The following is a 20744-nucleotide window of genomic DNA, read 5'->3' as shown; positions in this document are numbered from 1 at the left end:
ATTGTGTATGATAGCATAATCACTCCCCAATGCATTTCACACCAGCTGGCTGATTAATGCAATAGATTACCTGAGCACTGGTGGCAAGAGGGAATCATTGCCCTTCTTCACACTAAACTTGGAATGTGTATTAAAGAGAGTGAAGGTGTAACCCAGGGACAAAAAAAAAAGTGTCTAATTTCTTGCTTCCCTTTCTCTCTTGCTGCATATCTCTGCTCCAAGGGTTAAAGACACACTTCTATTCAGCTGAAAGGAAACAGGTATTTACATTTTGAGATTCTATTCTAAGCTATCATCAACTACATGCTCTGATCTGCGCATGTCAAGTAACGAAAAAATCCTGCTCCCATCTTCATACATTTTCAACTTTTAGCACAATGGAAAAAGGAACTAACCAACCATTTCTGACATTTTGTACAAGCCCGTTGTTCTGGGTTATGCTTTTTTTCATTTTGTTTTTAAAACTGCCACATCTTTGCAGACACTCTGCCATTTGACCAAAGGGTTTCATAGAAGAGGAGAAATTTGCTTGAAAGGTGCAGTTTACAGTATCATAGACTGAGACTACAATCTCATGTCCCTAAGAGAGCATTTAGGTATCTGTCACATGTCCATTTGATGTCCCTCTATGCACTTATAGTACCCTATCATCTAATCACCATAGCAAGGCATGGGCTAATAGTCTACAAAGCTAGGGGAAAACATAAAGTGCCTGCAAATTAATCTCACTGCACAAAACTATTTGTTCACAGTCAAATGAAGACAAAACATTGCTAATACTAGCACAAATAATACAAAAATACTCAAAAATACTCCTTTATGAATAACTAAATATGATTCTTCACAATTTTAAGTAGTTGTTAGCATTTACAGCTAGGTGGTGAACAGAAAGTATGCTCCTGCCCAAAAGAGATACTAGATATTTTATCAAATATTTTAACTGATAATACACTCTCAGCAGTCACAGTCCCTTTTCAGAAACTTTAACGATTTTCAGAAAAAAAGTTAATGCGGCTTCTAAATATAAATACACTACTCTACCTCTATTTAAATCTGTCATAGAAAGGAATGAATTCATCTCAGTTCATTTTCTTAGGAAGCTGTAAAATTAGAAAGTTTGAGAAGTTTGTCAAACTAAACAAGATATTCTTAAAAGAAAGGGATGAAAATACATATCGTTTTTTAAGAGTGAAGCAAGCGCAAACACTCTCTTGTATGGTGGGAAAGGTCAGGAAAATAGTATGATTGCCATAATTATGTTCACAAAAGGTAAAAAACCCACTATAAATGGCCAGAAGAACACATTTTGATTGTCTGGTCTGAATTTCTTCATACTCTAAGATTTCCTAAGTTAATATTGTCTTCAAGTCCAAAAGCGATGGTTGAGTTTTTACAAAAAATAGCATGCTCCAGTTTTTAAGTTTGCTAATACAAGAATCTAGCACAGCTCCCGGTTAACTGATCTACTGCCTGGCTACCATGACTCAAAATTCTAAACTTATTTCAAAAGTTTTCTAGTTAAATTTGTCCAGGTCCAATTACAATTTTCAGCTACCTTTTGCTTGATTGGTAGAAGTGTCTTCACTATCAAGTTTTTAGTCTATGTATGTCTCTCAAATCATGATCATCCTCCTTTATTGTGCATGACAGGCCTGAGTAGACTGAGATTCTTGCATTTCTCACTTTAGATTAATTTTCCAATTTTTCAGTTATTTTTCTAGTATCCATTCAAAACAGAAAACTGGAAAATATCACAAGGCTAGATTGCTGGACCACAGAAATTAGTGAAGATTCAGTAATTCCTCTACATAGATCTATTCTCTTTAGCTCTGGTATTTAGTAGAAGTGGTATCAGAAAATTAAATGGCAGCTTAATGTTATTGAAGTATTAAAAATAGAGGAAGGAAAAAAATAATGATAAGTACCAGTTTGGGCTCACAGTAAAACTGACCTTAATCTTGTAAGTCATGACTCTACAGTTAGGGTCAGAATGATTTTTGTACCAGCTCTAATACAAAATAATTTTTTAGAACATTGTGCTGGTTAGACTGAAAGCAAGTTAATTTTCTTCATGCAGTTAGGAACTTTTCTTTTTTGTAGCTAGCACAGTCGTTTGGCTTTAGTCTGAGAACAAGAAGATAGCACGCCAGGACAGAATTAATGTTTTTCTTCAAGTAACTTTCCAGTGTTTTTGAGTTGAAACAAAGAGCTTACTAATATCTTAGTTGTTGTCTGGGAGCCAAGGTCTTTCTAAGCTCTCTACCTTCAGGTAGAAAGCAGCTAGCAAGGGGGGCACAGATGGGACAGACCTTGCCTAACATCCAGGCTGATCTATGAGATATACCATACCATTAGTATCATGCTTCATATTGAATAAGAGTCAGGTTATTTGGCTAGGGATGGAGACCTGTTCCAGTTCTACTCCATGTCAGTTGAGTTCCATTTTAGTTTGGCCTTTTGACAGTCTGCCATTTTGCATTGGGCCTCTAGGCCTTTCAGCCTTTTTGGCTTTTTCTCTCTCTACCCCTGGGATTGGCTGTTGGGGACCAGGGTGCTCTCTTCCCAGAGCAGATAGACTTCATATGAAAATGCATTGAGTATCTTTTATTTTATACTCTATTTTCCATTATATTTATATTTATATTAGTATTATTAGTAGTATATTAGTATTTTGTTATTTTATAAAACTGTGTTTATCTCAGTTCACAAGTTTACCCCTTCCCTTTCAATTATCTCCCCTATTTGGGGGTGGGGGCAAGTGAGCGAGTGGCTATTGTGGTTTAGATTGCTAGCTTGGGTTAAACCATGACAAACATTTTAGAACATTTATAAGTAAAACAGTTCAACAGCTTAGGCATAAAAAGTTCAAAAACTGTTTTAATGTGGGCATTTGAAGAAATTTGGCTCCTACCGTAAAAGTACTTTCTATCCAACTGTACTAAATGAAAATTCAAACTTTCTGTATGGCATTAAAAATAAACCCCTCAAACTATGCTTATAGATGAAAGGTAATTATTTTCACCATTATTCCTCAAATCCGACAAATGCAGTTTAACCACAGGAAAGAAGACCCTCTTGAAAACAGCTCCCATTTACTGCCATACTCCAGCCTCATATACCTTCAATTTCAAATACCGTTATGGCACATGCCAATAATCTTCTACTGTTTGTAATGAAGGAGGAAGGAAATCATCCTCAAAAAAGATGGACAGAACCCATCTTTGTACAACGGCAGCCTGGCTTCATTCATCAGGGAAATGAACTTGACAGTAACAACTGAAAAACTCCAGGGCCATGACAGCAGTTCTTTAAAGTTGTCATCCATAACTCAGGCCTTAGAGCAGCAAAACTGTCTTGTATATGCTAACTCAGAAGTACTGTTAATTCAGTGCCTCCAATAGCATAAATCATTCAAATACACTGACATATATTAAAAGCTTATTTTGTGAAAAAGATGAAACCTTAAGTGCATGAACTGAAGGCACATGTTTTGTAACTGTATGGCATCCATGGCAGCTAAGACTAAGCAAACTGAAAGTAAGAAAAGGATTATCAATTAAGCAACGACAGTCTACTGGATATGACATAGTTGTAGACACAAGTCCTATCACTTGCTACTTGGGAGAATAGACCAACACCCTCCATGCTACAACCTCCTTTCAGGTAGTTGTAGAGAGCAATAAGGTCTCCCCTCAGCCTCCTTTTCTCAAGGCTAAACAGCCCCAACTCCCTCAGCCGCTCCTCATAAGACTTGTGCTCCAGACCCTTCGCCAGCCTTGTCACCCTCCTCTGCACTCTCTCCAGCACCTTAATGTCTTCCTTGTAGCAAGCGGCCCAAAACTGAACACAGTATTCAAAGTGTGGCCTCATCAGCACTGAGTACAGGGGGACAATCACTTCCCTATTTCTGCTGGCCACACTATTCTTGATACAAGCAGGGATGCTGTTGGCCTTTTTGGCCACCTGGGCACACTGCTGGTTCATGCTCAGCTGGCTGTCAATCAACACCCCCAGGTCTTTTCTGCCAGGCAGCTTTCCAGCCATCTTCCCCAAGACTATAGCATTGCATGGGGTTGTTGTAACCCAAGTGCAGGACCCAGCAATTAACCTTGTTGGATCTCATACAACTGCTCTCAGGCCAATGATCAAGCCGGTCCAGATCCCTCTGTAGAACCTTCCTAAACTCAAACAGTTCAACACTCCCACCTGACGTCGTGTCATCTGCATACTTACTCAGGGTGCATTCAGTCCCCTTCATCCAGATCATTGATAAAGCTGTTAAACAGAACTGACGCCAGTACTGAGCCCTGGGGAACACGACTCATGACCGATCACCAACTGGATTTGACTCTGTTCACCACAACTGTTTGGGCCAGTTCTTTACTCAATGAAGAGTGTGCCCATCCAAGTCAGACCACAGTAGGGCAAAGTGCTAGTGAAAAACTACTAAGACTATTAGAACTACTCAGGCAAAGACATTATTCCAATCAGTAAAAACCTTTGAGAACAAGACATTTAGTATGCATAACAGAAAGGATTGGAAGGATATCACCCAGAAAAGCTTTATCCCACAAATGAGGTTCATGGCAATATCATGAGAGGTTCCTATGTTTCAGAACTTTAGATACCAACAAGTGGTTGAGACAGACAGGAGAAGCTTATGCATTAAAATGTGAAGAGTACCCAGCTGGAAGTAGAGAATATATTTTAAGTTCTCAACTTCATGAAATATGAGAATCAATAGAGGTCAGGATCAGCATGAGAAAAACCCAGAACAAGTTTGCCAGTTTCATCCAGTGACCTGCCTTGCAAGAGATCTCTGGATATACCCTGTTCCCCATGTGTATTGGGTCTGGCTGGGATGGAGTTAATTTTCCCGACATCAGCCCTCATAGTGCTATGTTTTGTATTTGTAGCCAAAGTGTTCTGTCTACTGCTGAGCAGTGCTTGCACAGCATCAAGGCTGCCTCTGCAACATTTTCCCCCCTCACCCCCAAAGGACAGTAGGCTGGGAGTACGCAAGAGCCTGGGAGAGTACATAGCCAGGACAGTTGACCCAAACTGAACAAAGGGAGATTCTGTACCATATGGCATCTGCTCAGCTGTCCTGGTTTTGTTAAAAACAAGTTTCTCTTTCAGTGAATCTGCCTGTCAGCTAAAGCCTTCATATTAGCTGCATTTTCCTGATAAGCCAGATACATGTTTTGGTAGACATAGCAATGGTATACAAGGTCATGGATAAGAATGGATGCACAACTTGCGAGAGGAGCAATGAGAAACAGGTGACCAAAAACTGATCAACTGAAGTATTCCATCCCATTCATGTCATACTTCATATATAAGTGGGAGATCACGAGGATCTCGTCCTTTTTTCCTTATGGCTGACATTAGCATAGGACCTTGCGAGTCGTCCCTGCGAACTGAGGCCTAGTGATAGACTGAATCCAGGTCCGGTTGGCTGCAGAGTCCAGTCCAGGACATTATGTGCCGGCCCTTAATCTGCTGGAGCAGTTGCTGGGACTTTCAAGATTGGTTTTGTATATTTTGTATTATTTCCTCTGTTTTTATTGGTAGCATTAGTAAAACATTTTTAATATTTTCCAACTCTCTTCTCTCTGTCCTTTTTCCCTCCCGATCGCCTGTCCTTAGTGGAAAGGGGGGAGAGGAAGGGGCTGAAAGGGGAAAAGGGGGGTGAGAGGGGGTTAACAATACATCTGCCACAGTTTTATTGTCACCCCGCAATCAAAACCTCAGCATCAGCAATCAAATCTAAGGGAGGGGGAAGCATCTGTTATTAAGATGCTTTTCTTACGGAGCAAGCTGCCTTGGTTGCAGTGACCATGAAATGGTGGAGTTCAGGATCTTGTGTGGCAGGAACAGAACAGCAAGCAGAATTGCAACCCTGGACTTCATCAGGGCAAACTTTGGCCTTTTCAAAAAATTGCTAGGGGAAATCCCGTGGGTAAGGCTGCTTGAAGGTAAAGGGGCCCAAGGTAGTTGGTTAGCATTCAAGGACTGCTTCTACCAAGCTCAAGATCAGAGCATCCCGACACGTAGGAAGTCAAGGAAGGGAGCCAGGAGACCTGCGTGGTTAAACACGGAACTGCTGGGCAAGCTCAAGTGGAAGAGAAGAGTTTATAGATCATGGAAGGAGGGGCTGGGCACTTAGGGAGAATATAAGGCTGTTGTCAGAGGGTGTAGGGAGGCAACTAGGAAAGCTACGGCCTCCTTAGAACTAAACCTGGACAACAGGAAGAGCTTTTTCAAATACATGGCAGATAAAACTAACACCAGAGGCAATGTAGGCCCACTGATGAACGAGGTGGGTGCCCTGGTGACAGAAGATACAGAGAAGGTAGAGTTACTGAATGCCTTCTTTGCCTCTGTCTGCTCTGCCGGAGGCTGTCCTGAGGAGCCCTGTACCGCTGAGGCCCCAGAGGAAGTCAGGACAATGGAGGAGTCTGCCGTAGTTGATGAGGACTGGCTTAAGGACCAGTTAGGCAATCTGGACATCCATAAATCCATGGGTATGGATGGGATGCACCCACTGGAAGCTGTGCTGCCATCCAGAGACCTGGACAGGCTGGAGAGTTGGGCAGAGAAAAATTTAATGAACTATAACAAGGGCAAGTGTAGAATCTTGCATCTAGGTAGGAACAACCCCAGGTTCTAGTATAAGTTGGGGAATGACCTATAGGAGAGCGGTGTAGGGGAAAGGGACCTGGGGGTCCCGGTGGACAGCAGGATGACCATGAGCCAGCACTGTGCCCTTGTGGCCAGGAAGGCCAACGGCATCCTGGGGTGTATTAGAAGGGGGGTGGTCAGTAGGTCAGAGAGGTTCTCCTTCCCCTCTACTCTGCCCTGGTGAGACCCCATCTGGAATATGGTGTCCAGTTCTGGGCCCTTCAGTTCAAGAAGGACAGGGAACTGCTGGAGAGAGTCCAGCGCAGGGCAATGAAAATGATAAAGGGAGTGGAACATCTCCCTTATGAGGAAAGGCTGAGGGAGCTGGGTCTCTTTAGTTTGGAGGAGACTGAGGCGTGACCTTATTAATGTTTACAAATATATAAATGGTGAGTGTCAGGAGGATGGAGCCAGTCTCTTCTCGGTGACAGCCAATGGTAGGACAAGGGTCAATGGGTACAAGCTGGAACACAGGAGATTCCACTTAAATATGAGAAGAAACTTCTTCACAGTGTGGGTGACAGAACACTGGAACAAGCTGCCCAGAGTGGTTGTGGAACCTCCTTCTCTGGAGACATTCAAAACCTGTCTGGACGCCTGTCATGGTTTTGTTAAAAACAGGTTCCTCTTTTAGTGAATTTTCCTTTCAGCTAAAGTCTTCTTACTAACTGCACTTTTCTGAAAGGTAGATACATGTTTTGGTAGATATAACAATGGAATGCAAGGATGCATGTCCTGCGAGAGGGGCAACAAGGAGTAGTGAACTGAAACAGGTGACTAAAACTAACCAACTAAGTATTCCATCCCATTCACGTGATACTTCATATAAAAGTGGAAGATCACGCGGATCTCGTCCCTTCTCCCTATGGCCGACATTGGGAGAGGACCTTGAGAGTCGTCCCTGCGAACTGAGCCCTAGTAACAGAGTGAATCCAGATCCGGTTTGCTGCAGAGTCCAATCCAGGACTTCTGGGTGCAGGTTCTGCTGCTGCTGGAGCAGTGCTGATCTTTGTCGGGATTTTCAAGATTGGTTTTGTATATTTTGTATTATTTTCTCTATTTTATTAGTAGCATTATTAAAACATTTTTAATCTTTTCCAACTCTCTTATCTCTGTTCTTCTTTCCCTTCCAATTGCCTGTATTTAGTGGGGAGGGGGGGTAAAAGGGGGGCTGGGGGGAAGAGTGGGTTAACAAAACATCTGCCACTGTTTATTGTCACCCTGCAATCAAACCTTGACAACGCCTTCCTGTGTAACCTCATCTAGGTGTTTCTGCTCCGGCGGGGGGGATTGCACTAGATGATCTTTTGACGTCCCTTCCAATCCCTAACATTCTGTCATTCTGTGATATACTGAAGTCTTACTTCACAGGAAGTAGCTGGACATCACCTGCTGATGGGAAATAGAGAATAAATCTTTTGCTTTTTCCTTTGCTTCCACATGTAGCCTTCGCTTTATTATAGTGCCTTTATCTTGACCCATGAGTTCTTTCTCATTTTCTCCTCCCCGTCTTGCTGAGGAGGGGAGTGATAGAGTGGCTTGGTGGGCACCTGACAGTCAGCCAAGGTCAATCTAACATAACATGACACAGCCATCATATTTTTGTTCCATAAGAAACTAATGCTTGACTCACAAAACAGCTCTCTTCCCTTAAACTGTTCTTAAATATAAAAATGGAGAAAACATACTAGAAATGTTTGTTTTGAAACATAAATTATGTGAAGTTTCTTCATCGCAAAGGCGAGAAAGAAGACATAAAGATATTGAAAATGGTAGTTCACAAAAAAATATCTGATCCTGTAATCTGTATGCTGACAAGCTGCTGGGCTCCCTCACCCCACTAAGTAGTAGATACTTGTCTTACATTCTTCTACTTGACTGCTTTCATCAGGTTAAACATCCAGGATTTTGTTTAACAGTTTCATCTTTATTAATCTTTCACAAGAGCAGCCCCACTTTGATAACAGTAGCTGCTTTAATTATGGCTTGGTTTAGGGTTGACAAGTATAATGATTAATTTGTGGCACATGAGAAGCAATAAAAGGTTGTTTTGCATTACAGCTTTAAAAATGTGGGCACTTTTTAAATTTAATTTGTCACTTAGCTTTTGCTAATAGGACATTAAATTGCACTAAAAGGCAAATGGGGCTTTTAGTGTAACTGTAATCCCCATATTTAAACAAACTGTAATGGCACAGTATTTGAGTGGGAACATTACTGTTTCACAGTGGGCCCTGATGGTGACATGTGACATTTGTATTTAGGTCCTGTATTATCCACGTGGCTAAAGGGTTTCCAATTTCATTTCATAGCCAGAATCCTGCAGAAAACACTAATTAATTTGCAGATCCCATTTGCCAACAAAACTCAGCCTCTTCTCAATGTCTGGCATCTGGCAGTGCTCAACATTTAATGCAAAAGCAGATCCTCGCAGCCATCATAATCCTTGGGCTGGGGCACAAAGTCACTTTCCCCTTTTATTAAGGAATTTTTTTTCACCTTCATAGAGAACAAGAAGCTTTTACTTAATTTTTGATAGATTAATATTAATGAATTACTGCTGTAGCAGGATTGCATGGACCATTTTTTTCCTCTCTAGAGCAGAAAGAAGGTTAAACTGACCTTTTCTTCAAATCTGAGATCTCAGTTCAACAGGCATCAGCAGATATTTACTATGCATTTCCATATTCCTCAATTTTACCAATTCAATTTAATTAAAAAGACAAACCAAAGGGCTTCAGATAGTTAATCATTCTGATACATTGAAGTCTTCAACCATGGTCACTGAGAGTTAAACACAAAGATCAGCATGTGCAGTTTACCTACCTAGACACCATTTAAATAGCAACAACATGAAGAATTCCAACTCTAATCTAAACTCTGAAAAGTGTATCCATGTATTACTGTGGCTAGTTGGAAGTGTTCATCATTGCATCACTGAAGTTGCATCTAAATTCTCCTAGCAAAAGAAGTATATGAGCAAGTCTTATAGCTTTGACCTGTAATCTTAATCTTTCCAATAATATATCTTTAGAGCATTTAGCTCAACCTATTCTTCTATGTACAATAGGGGAATCTGCTGAACATAATTATATTCTTCTTCCTAATCTAGAGGCTTTAAAACACAACAAAGAAGTCTTACGCATAACTAGCTAGTTAACTTGAGGCTTTGAATAATAAATTGCTTACAGAATAAGGACTTTGTATTAGAAAATCACCAGGCTCATACTTAGATGTGAAGTATTTAATTTTGTTTTTTAAAATCAGCATCTTCAAACATACAAACACAATCTGACTTCCACTGAAGCCAACATAATTTACCATAAGCTTCAGCAGGAACTCTGATCAGAGCCCAATGTGTTCTTCCAGTTCCTTGGCCAATGCCAGGCAGGAATCATCAGTTAAGTTCAAACGAAAGGCTCAAGTGACTCAGTCAAGGAGCAAAGCTGAAGTATGCTTAAAAACCTATGCCAAAAAGGAACTAACAAAGTGGCCATGTGCCTAGCATTTGGCAGGTAGCATACCAGCACAAGCACGCCTTTATTAAGCAGAGTCTATATTTACATACTTTACATGTCCTAAAAATCTCCATAGCTACAATGTTGCTACCTACCTGTGAAATAAATGAGACCATAAAGCATTTTAAAAAAATACATATATGTCACTCCCAGATTACTCTGAACAGATGATACAAAAAGTTAAGTATGCATAGGCTTGTCCCACTCCCTTTATTGATATTTTAGTTCTCTGAAATCCTAGAAGATGACAAGATAGGAAACCAACATTATTTTAGAACATAACAATACCATCATCCCCTTAAACGTAATGTCTGAATTCTCTGTCACTATTGGCACAGATCAAGGATTGCCAGGGACATCCTGCTCTTCCTTCTGTAGTTTGTTATCGTAATTCAGGTCTCCTTTAAAAGCTCCTTCAACTTTTGCACATTCACATGTGTATTTCACCTGGAAAAAGGGATGTGTTTAAGTAGAGTGAAACTCAAGGTGAAATCCTAGCAAAAACACGGCAGCAGCTTCTATTTTTCACACAAGATAGGAGATATTGGAGATATTGATCCAATTAACAGAAATTTTCAGGGATCTTGCTAAGCACCAGTGGAAGGAATCCTACTGGTGTAGGGAAGAAACAGACAGAATCACAGAATCATAGAATCAGCTTAGCGACATAAACACAAGCTGGAGGTGGAAGAACCAAGTTATGTTCTACCCTTAGCCTACTGCAGACCTGAAGTGATTGAAATGTATTTGCAATTGAAACTGTGGCACATGATCAACATATTTTGATCCTGTTAGAGGGGGCAGAACAGTTCAGGACTGAAACAACAGGGTCTGTCTCAGATTACAAATACAGCAGCTGAGGTAGTGGTGAGGCTGGAGATTGCATGTCAGCTTTTTGGGATTGGCAACTACAATTCCAATTGAACAGAGATAAAGTAATCAATTTGATTAATCTAAAATATTGCTTATTTGATGCTGCAGGCAGAGAGGTTCCACCTTCAGATAGGTGCTGTCAAAAAGATGATGTTAATATGGAACTGATGAACTCATTTATGCCTCTCCCACCACCTACCAGCTCAATCCACATAAGCAATGAAGCATGAGACCCTCCAGTTTTCAGTATGGTGGGATACAATTTTGCTGTATACATGTCCAGCTTGGCAAAAAGCATTATTTCCCAGCATGTCAAGGCATCATAAAAATTACGTACTAAGAGGGTTGGTATACTTGAAGGTGAAGTAGTTATATCTATGCACTCTGACAGAGGTTTGCCTGCTCTGATATTAAGGCTTTCTACCACAGAAGTCTGTAATACCAACTATAGACAGACAGTGCTTTATTAGCCTAATGCTTAATTTAGAATGAACATAATTTATGCTAAACAGGTTATATCCAGTCTTAGCCCCACCATACAACAGGCAATCAATCATGGCCATCTTTAACAATGGAAAACTTAAGTTTTGCTTTTGACTTTTCCTATCTAAATGAAGCATGTTATTCTTGTTTGGATCTGAATTCATTTAACTTGATTTTGGACCTTTAAAAAGTACCAAGAGCATTACGGGTTTTGGCTTTGTTCTCCACAGTATTTACATATTGTCCCAAGGGGTGTTGTTTTTTTGTTGTTGTTTGTTTTTTTGTTTGTTTGTTTGTTTTTGTTTGTTTGTTTGGTCGGGGTTTTTTTTGTTTGTTAGGTTTTTTAAAAATGTATTTATTTTAATTTTCTATGCCACAGAAGTCAGGAATAGCAATATTGACCAGAACACATCTCAAGACAGACTCCTATAAGTCTAGACTTGAAGTATCTTTCCAGACTGAGTGAGGGCACAGGTAAGTGCTCCAAGTTCCGTGACTCATAAGGCAATTCCATTTAGGCTGTGTGTCCAACTTGCTTTGAGAAAGTCTCCAAGACAGCATCCAAAACCTTAGTACAGCCTAAGATATACACATTAATTTCTTCACTCACACACTCAGTGAATTATCTTTTATAGAAACAAATTAGATTTACCACTGTATTTTAAATAATTCAGGTTGTCTTTATTGTTTTTATCTTCTATATGCTTACATACCAACTGGTTAGTAGTTTGTTCCAGTACCTTACATCTAGGAAAGTAATGCTGGTGGTTACTTAATATTATTCTTTCCACTCACCTACTCATCTTCACAATATTGGAGACATTTACCTTCAAGTTGTTTTTAATTTCCCCTCCCTACCACAAATTCCTAAAGATTTTGAGAACTTCTGAAGAAGCAGTTCAAAGTTGTGTCAGTGAGATTCTGGAACACTTTAGAGCAAGTGCCTTCAGACTTTACCAGTTTAAATATTCCTTTCCCATTTCAGCCTGTGTTCCCCCCTCCATTGTACAAGTAATGTATCTGGTCACAACTGACTTTTCCTGTAAAGCAGTGTTGTTATAGCCCTCTGTTATTTGATCACCTTTCCTGCTCAGTCACGGACTTCTGCTTTCCTTTGTTGCTATTTTATCATACACTTAATGAATCTTCTCTGTTTGCCTTATATTTCTCTCTAGTTGTGAATCATTTTCTTCCTTAACCTTTCCAGTTTAGTGTTAGTGGTTCATATACTTAACCTCAGTTGTGTAGCTACATTTCCACTTTTTGCTTTGTTCTTTTTAGATCCTCAGGAACTTACAACCTGCTGCAATCGTACTTCTTTCATATCATACTTCCTGTCCTCCAACTGTATTTGTCTCATGTACAAATTCAATTTCACCCAACCTTAACTGAACAAGCAAACTCACAGAAAACTCTCATCTGCTTTACTTAGTACCACAAAAAAGTTTCTCTCCATCCCAAATATGTAATCATTACTTCATTATACACATGAACACCTAAATGATTTTGAAGTCTATGCATTTACCCAGTTCATCCCAGAGCTGCCTATACTTGTCAGTCATTGCAGTTCCTTGTTGTCTCCAAAGCGACAGACGGGGGTCAGCCATGAACTGTTCTGTTATCAACGTCAACATGCGAGCTCCATTTGAATCTCTCATCTTTAGCATCTCTCGCACCTAGGAAATGAGTCTTTTAATAAAAACTTGAAAAAAAAACAACAAACCACAGTACAGATAATATGCTGCAACGTTAAACACTACATCTCTATTAAATAAGAAATATAATTTACATAAATGATGTGACATTTTTAATTAGTGTCATAGTTTATACCCAGTCCCCCCATAGCCCCAGCTGGCAACCAAAACCACATGCCACTCGCTCACCCCTCCCCTGCTCCCCCAGTGGGATGGGGAAGAAAATCGGGAAACAAAAGGCAAAACATGTGGGTTGGGGTAAGAACAATTTAACAGCAAAAAAGAAAAAAGAACAAAAATAAACATCCAATAACTATAATGAAAGAATATAGAAAGAGATGGATACACAGTACAATCTCTCATCATGTGGTAATCCCGGTATTGCCTTTCACCTTTTTGAAAAGCAGAAATTGTGGATTCCCAAGCGCAGTCAGCATCAAAACTTCCTCCCCATTCCAGACAGCAGCTTGCATGCAAACCACAATAGCACCAAACCCCATGGCCCAGGCAGCAAGAAAGAGAGAATCTGCCCCCCCCCCCCATCCTCCAAGATGTCCTTTATAAATGAGCATGACCTTATATGTTATCAAATATCCCTTTGGCTAGTTTTGGGTCAGCTGCCCTGGCCATGTCATCTCCCCAGCTACCTGTGGAAATTAACCCTATCTTGGCCAACCCAGTACATTACACCCTTTATGCCATACCATTTACGTCATTCTTAGGTCTTACACTTACCAATATATTTCAATTTATTACCACCACTTTTATAAACATATATATACACACATACATACACACAGATATTATTCCCTTAATCCATGGCATCATCTCATCCCTCTAAAATGTTCATTAAGTCCATGACTTTGGGTTCTATCTGTCAAGACAGTCTCCTAGGAGAAAAAAGATGGAGTATCATGTTGGAATGTTGCATTATTGTATGTTGTATCTGGAAGTTGCAGATGGTGCATCTGGCGTGCTTCAGGCTGATGGTTTGCAGGTTAAAGATTTCAACCTCGAGGAGGTGGCTGGATGCCAGCTGTTGAAGTCAGCTCTGGTTCCATCACTGCTGCACTTTGTTCAGTTTTATTGAAGTTCAGTCTTCATTAACCTGAAAGGTACTTACTTAATACTGTTAGTATGGTGTATAGTATTATGTAGCAATTGCCAGCAGCAATTAACATCATACAGTCCACATCATGGGAGTATTCGCACCCAGAAAAAAGTCCCCTTGAGGTACACATGGGACTCCTCCATCCTTCAGCATTACCCACCAAGTGCACCCAGGTCCTTGAGCAAAATCAATCCCACAGATGGGTTTACCTTTGCCTGAGGCAGGAGTAATCCAGACTCTCTTCCTCAGCATATTCTTTATGTGTACTACAGGGACTTTATCTGCTTCTACAGTATGTAGAAGTTATGACTGGGCATGGCCAGCTCAATTGGTAGATCCCCTAGTTTTGGTTAACCGGGTAGCCTTTGCTAACATGAATCCCAACTTCTGAAGGTTCCACCACCATTGCTCTCAGTGTAGTCTTTATCGATCCATTGTACCATTCCATTTTCCCAGAGGCTGGTGCATGGTAGGGGATGTGATATAGCCACTCAATGCCATGCTCTTTGGCCCAAGTGTCTATGAGGTTGTTTTGGAAATTAGTCCTATTGTCTGACTCCATTCTTTCTGGGGTGCCAGGTTGCCATAAAATTTACTTTTTAAGGCCCAGGATAGTGTTCTGGGAGGTGGCATCGGGCATGGGATATGTTTCCAGCTATCCGGTGGTTGCTTCCACCATTGTAAGCACATGGCACTTGCCTTGGTGGGTTTGTGGGAGCGTAATATAGTCAATCTGCCAGGCCTTCCCACATTTATACTTCAGCTATAGTCCCCCACACCACACAGGCTTTAACTGTTTAAGTTTGTTTGATTGTAGCGCATGTATCACATTCATGAAGAACCTGTGCAATAGTGTCCACGGTCAAGTCCGCCCCTCGATCACAAGCCAATTCTATATATTGCATCCCTTCCTTGATGACCTGAAGCATCACGGGCCCACCAAGCTATAAATAATTCACCTTTATGTTGCCAGTCTATATCTACCTGAGCCACTTCAGTCTTAGCAGCCTGATCCACCTGCTGGTTGCTTTGATGTTCTTCAGTGGACCGACTTTTAGGCACATGAGCATCTACATAGTGTACTTTCACATTTCTCTAGCCGGGCAGCAATATCTTGACATAATTCAGCAGCCCAAATGGCTTTGCCTCTGTGCTGCCAGTTGCTCCGCTTCCATTGCTGTCAGCACTCCCACAGGGCATTTTGCCACCATCCATGAGTCAGTACAGAAATAAAGCATCAGACATTTTTCTCATTCAGCAATGTCTAAAACCAGCTGGATGGCTTTTACCTCTGCAAACTGACTTGATTCACCTTGCCCTTCAGTGGCTTCAGAGACACGTCGTGTGGGACTCCAAACAGAAGCTTTCCACCTCCAATGTTTTCCTATAAGACGGCAGGATCCATCACTGAACAGGGCATATTGTTTCTCATTCTCTGGTAGTTTATTATACGGTGGGGCCTCTTCAGCACGTCACCTCCTCTTCTGGCAACATTCTGAAATCTTTACCCTCTGGCCAGTCTGTGATCACTTCTAAGATCCCTGAGCTATCGGGGTTCCCCATTCCAGCCCATTGTGTGACCAGTGCAACCCACTTACTCCATGTAGCATTGCTTGCATGATGTGTAGAGTCCTTCCCTTTGAACATCCAGCCCAGCACCAGAAGTGGAGGTGCCAGGAGGAGCTGTGCTACACTACCAACCACATCCAAAGCAGCTCGAAACCCTTGATATGCTGCCAATATCTGGTTTTCAGTTGGGGTAGAGCAGGCCTCGGATCCTCTGTATCCGACTCCAAAACCCTAATGGTCAACCCCGAGTCTCCCCTGGTGTTTTCAGCCAGAGGCTCCAGGTAGGGCCATTCTCCCTGGCTGGAGTGTAGAGCAAATTTTATCCTGCCTGGACTGGCCTAAGAGCTACTGCATGAACTATCCCATTTAATTTGTTCAAAGGCTTGCTGTTGCTCAGGGCCCCACTTGAAATAATTTTTCTTCCAGGTCACTTGATAGAGGGGGCTCACAATCTGACTGTAGCTTGGAATATGCATTCTCAAAAACCCCACAATGCCCAAGAAAGCTTGTGTTGCCTTTTTATTAGTTGGTGGAGACATAGCTGCTATTTTGTTGATTAGAGCTGTTCGGATCTGACGATGCCCATCTTGCCACTTTACTCCTAAGAAGTGGATCTCCTGTGCCAGGTCTTTGACCTTAGTTTTATAGCAAAACTGGCTTTCAGAAGAATTTGAATTATTTTCTCCCCTTTCTCAAAAACTTCTTCTGCTGTGTCACCCCCCCCACAATGTTGTCGTCAATGTATTGCAGGCGTTCCCGAGCTTTGCCCTGCGCCAGTGCAGCCTGGATCAGTCCATGGCAAATGGTGGAGCTGTGTTTCCACCCCTGGGGCAGTCAATTCCAGGTGTACTGGACGCCCCTCCAGGTGAAAGCAAACTGTGGCCTGCACTCTGCTGCCAAAGGAACTGAGAAAAATGCATTAGCAATGTCAATTGTGGCATACCACTTGGCTGCCTTTGACTCCAGTTCGTATTGAAGTTCTAGCATGTCCGGCACGGCAGTACTTAATGGCAGCGTGACTTCATTTAGGCCACAATACTCTACTGCTAGTCTCCACTCTCCACTGGACTACCACAGTGGCCATAGGGGACTGTTAAAGAGGGAGCGCATCTTACCGATCACTCCTTGGCTCTCCAGTTGACGAATCAACTTATGGATGGGAATCAGAGAGTCTTGGTTAGTGCAATATTGCTGCCGGTGCACCGTCGTGGTAGCAATTGGCACCTGCTGTTCTTTGACCCTCAGCAATCCTACAAAAGAAGGGTCCTCCGAGAGACTGGGCAAGGTAGACAGCTGTTTAGTGTCCTCTGTCTCCACAGCGGCTATGCCAAAAGCCCACCAGAACCCTTTTGGGTTCTTAAAATACCCTCTCCTGAGGTAGTCTATGCCAAGGATGCACGGAGCATCTGGGCCAGTCACAATGGGGTGCTTTTGCCAGTCCTTCCCAGTTAGGCTCACTTCAGCTTCTAACACAGTCAACTCTATCACTCCGGAAATGCTGATGGGTTCTGCCCCTTCATAGCTTGATGGCATTAGGGTACATTGTGCACCAGTGACCACTAGAGCCTTATACTCCTGTAGGTCTGATGTGCCAAGCCACTGAATTCACACAGTCCAATAAACCTGATTGTCCCTCTCCTCCACCTGGCTGGAGGCAGGGCCCCTCTGCATTTCACGTACCCATGCCTCTAGGACTGAGGTAAGTTTTCCGTTCCACCTCCTCATGTCTTCTCCATGGTCATGCAGGAAAAACCACACGGTGCTCCATTTTGTATACGCTTTATATTCTCTCTTTTGAGCCAAGGAATGCTCATCCCTAATAGCTGAGATACTGGTCTGTACAGGTGGGGAGCAGAACCTATCCTCAAGTTGCTGGAGCTCTTGGGACAGTTTCTCAGCTAACATGTGTGGCAGTTTCTCCATAGCAGAGATGCAGGCCCATAGGAAAGAAGATAGACTTCCTTCGTATCTTCACCAGAGCTGGCCAGCCAATTCATCCATCATTTGTCCCTCACCTTCTTTCCAGGACTTTACTGACAATGAGCTGGCATAGGATGATGGTGCATTCTGCAGGAACTTCCGCCACATGGGTTGTGTTTATTGGACTTCTTCTGGATCTGTGGGTAAATGCTTGTTATTGGGATCATTATAAATCACCTCCAGCACAGCTAATTCCCTCAAGTATTGGATGCCTCTCTCCATAGTGAGAACAGAACTGGCCCCAGTACCAAGCCCTGGGGAACATGACTCACAACCGGTTGCCAACTGGATTTGACTCCATTCACCACAGCTCTTTGGGTCGGACCATCCAGCTAGTTCTTTACCCAGCAAAGTGTACACCCATCCAGGACGTGAGCTGCCAGCTTCTCCAGGAGAATGTTGTGGTAAACAGTGTCAAAGGCTTTACTGAAGTCTAAGTACACAACATCCACATCCCTCATCCACTCAGCGGGTCACCTTGTCATAGGAGGAGATCAGGTTGGTCAAGTAGGACTTGCTTTTCATAAACCCATGCTGACTGGGCCTGATCGCCTGGCTGAATTCTATGTGCCGCATGATGGCACTCAGGATGATCAGTTCCATGACCTTCCCCGGCACCGAGGTCAGACTGACAGGCCTGTAATTTTCCGGATCATCCTCCCAACCCTTCTTGTAGATAAGCATCATGTTTGCCAACTTCCAGTTAAACAGGACCTCCCCAGTTAGCCAGGACTGCTTATACACGATTGAAAGTGGCTTGGTGGTCACCTCCGCCAGCTCTCTCAGTACCATTGGATGGATCCCATCTGGCCCCATGGACTTATGTGTGTCTAAGTGGTGTAGCAGGTTGCCAAACAAGCAACATTGTGACCAGCAACTATTTAACTAATATTGTAAATGCATATTTAACATGCTCTGGTCAGATCTGTCTTTATCCCAACCCTTCACATCTCCTGCCTGGTTCGCCAAAAAGGACCGTCATAGTTTAGCCCCAGCCCCTCCACCCCAGCCGGCAACTAAAACCATGTGCCGCTCACTCACCCCTCCCCTGACCCCCGGTGGGATGGGGAGGAAAATTGGGAAACAAAAGGCAAAACTTGTGGGTTGGGATAAGAACAGTTGAACGGAACAGTGAAAAAAGAAGAAAAACACCACAGCAAACAAATAAACAATAAAAATAATGAAAGAATACACAAAGAGATGGATAAAAAGCGTGATCTCTCACCACGTGCTAATCCCAGTATTGCCTTTCACCTTTTCCAAAGCAGAAATTGTGGATTCTCGGCTGCGGCCAGAACCAAAACCTCACCCCTGTCCCAGACAGCAGCTCGCACCCAAAGCACAATAGCACCAAACTGCATGGTCCAGAGAGAACTAAGAATGTCCCGTATCACTCCGCTCCCGGTACCAAGAAAGAGAGACTCCCCCCCTGGCCAGCCCCTCTTTTGTAACTGAGCATGACCTTATATAACAGGGATGTCAAACTCATTTTCACTGGGGGACACATCAGCCTCATGGTTGCCTTCAAAGGGCTGAATGTAATTTTAGGACTATTTATACAGTCCTAAAATTACATTTATACAGTTCTGATGTGGCCCCCGGTGAAAATAAGTTTGACACCCCTATCTCGGCCGACCCAGCACAAGTAGAAAAAAAATAGTCTGCCTTCCTTAATTTTAACAACAATTTTTAATTTCAGTATCCCATTATAATTCCACAAACACACTTCTTCCGCAAGTAATCCACAGGTGTATTATGCAAGCTGCTGCAAGATGATCATTTGTACAGGTTTCTCCAACATTTTGGGGGTAGGAAGGAAGAGAACGGCAAACCTGCAGACAGTTTAGATGTTACTTCATATCCTTAAACTGATTTCAAGACAGACCACATTGTGTTCCACTGCACTATTAACTTGCCATCATGTTCCCAAGGCTTTGTCTTGTTTTAAAACAACAGGACTTTGAGTAAGATTTTAACAAGTACAGACTGGCTGGGGGAGTGGAGGGAGATAAAAGGAGGAAGGTTTAGAGCACTCAACATACCTTTGCAAAAAGCAAATTGAGCTGCTTCCCTGATCCATGGTATCCGCCTTGGGAGAGGAAGAGTTTAACCTGTTCTTGGACCTGTTCTTCATCCAAATGCCAGCAGTTTTCATCATATATGCTAGCACCTGCTGTAGGGTCAGGAGCACCTGCAAACAGCGAAAAAAATCATAATGTTCTGTATAAAGAAGAGACATTTGTGGTTCCATGGGAAAGGAGTACTGCAGCAGTTTTTGGATTTGTGTATTGTTCCATTTTGGATGTTTTGACTTTAATCTCAAAGTTCTTTAAAATAGACCTAAATTTCTCCTCAGTAAACTTAAGCACGTAGAAATAATAGCCTATGAAAAGGTATTTAAATAAACAAAATTTTATAATGAAATATTAAAATCAAGGTGAGTTTTTTCCTCCCATCTCAGCAGCTATTCTAGAATGCTTTTACAAAGAAAATTACACTTTACATAGTATTTCAACAACTGCCTTGTTAAAACCACTCTCCTCAAAACACCTGTGTAATTTTTGAACCTTCAGCAATCTTGCTTAGGCTAAGTGACTACTAATGAACATTGCTATTGATGAACATGAAGAAAATAATCAACTCAGTGCCTCTGAGCTGTGATGGCTCTTGCAAAGCTAAACAAATAAAAAAAAAAAAATCCCCAAACAAACATGAAGTATTTAAGCACTAAAGAGATTTCTATCACAAATAAGAGTTGCAGCCGTGTAAGACTATCTTGCTTCTGAAGGAGCATTCTTACGTAGGCAATGTCATCAGCACAAAGTCACTTCA

General features: G+C 42.0%; 1 protein-coding gene across 1 annotated transcript in view; it reads right to left on the bottom strand.

Annotated features, from left to right (window-relative positions):
- LOC136114684 (zinc finger SWIM domain-containing protein 6-like) overlaps positions 1-20744 on the bottom strand; it is a 195747-nt gene that overhangs the window by 33207 nt on the left and 141796 nt on the right. Inside the window, exons 3-4 of the mRNA XM_065860115.2 lie at positions 19955-20103; positions 13084-13234 (exon numbers count right to left, since the gene is read on the bottom strand). Of these exons, the coding sequence (XP_065716187.1) occupies positions 13084-13234; positions 19955-20103 (300 nt within the window). The remainder of the gene's footprint in view (positions 1-13083; positions 13235-19954; positions 20104-20744) is intronic.

The sequence above is a fragment of the Patagioenas fasciata genome, chromosome W (genome assembly GCF_037038585.1).
Source record: "Patagioenas fasciata isolate bPatFas1 chromosome W, bPatFas1.hap1, whole genome shotgun sequence".
Taxonomy (NCBI): domain Eukaryota; kingdom Metazoa; phylum Chordata; class Aves; order Columbiformes; family Columbidae; genus Patagioenas; species Patagioenas fasciata.
The sequence above is the reverse complement of the archived record's forward strand: the minus strand, read 5'-3'. Positions and strand labels throughout refer to the sequence as shown.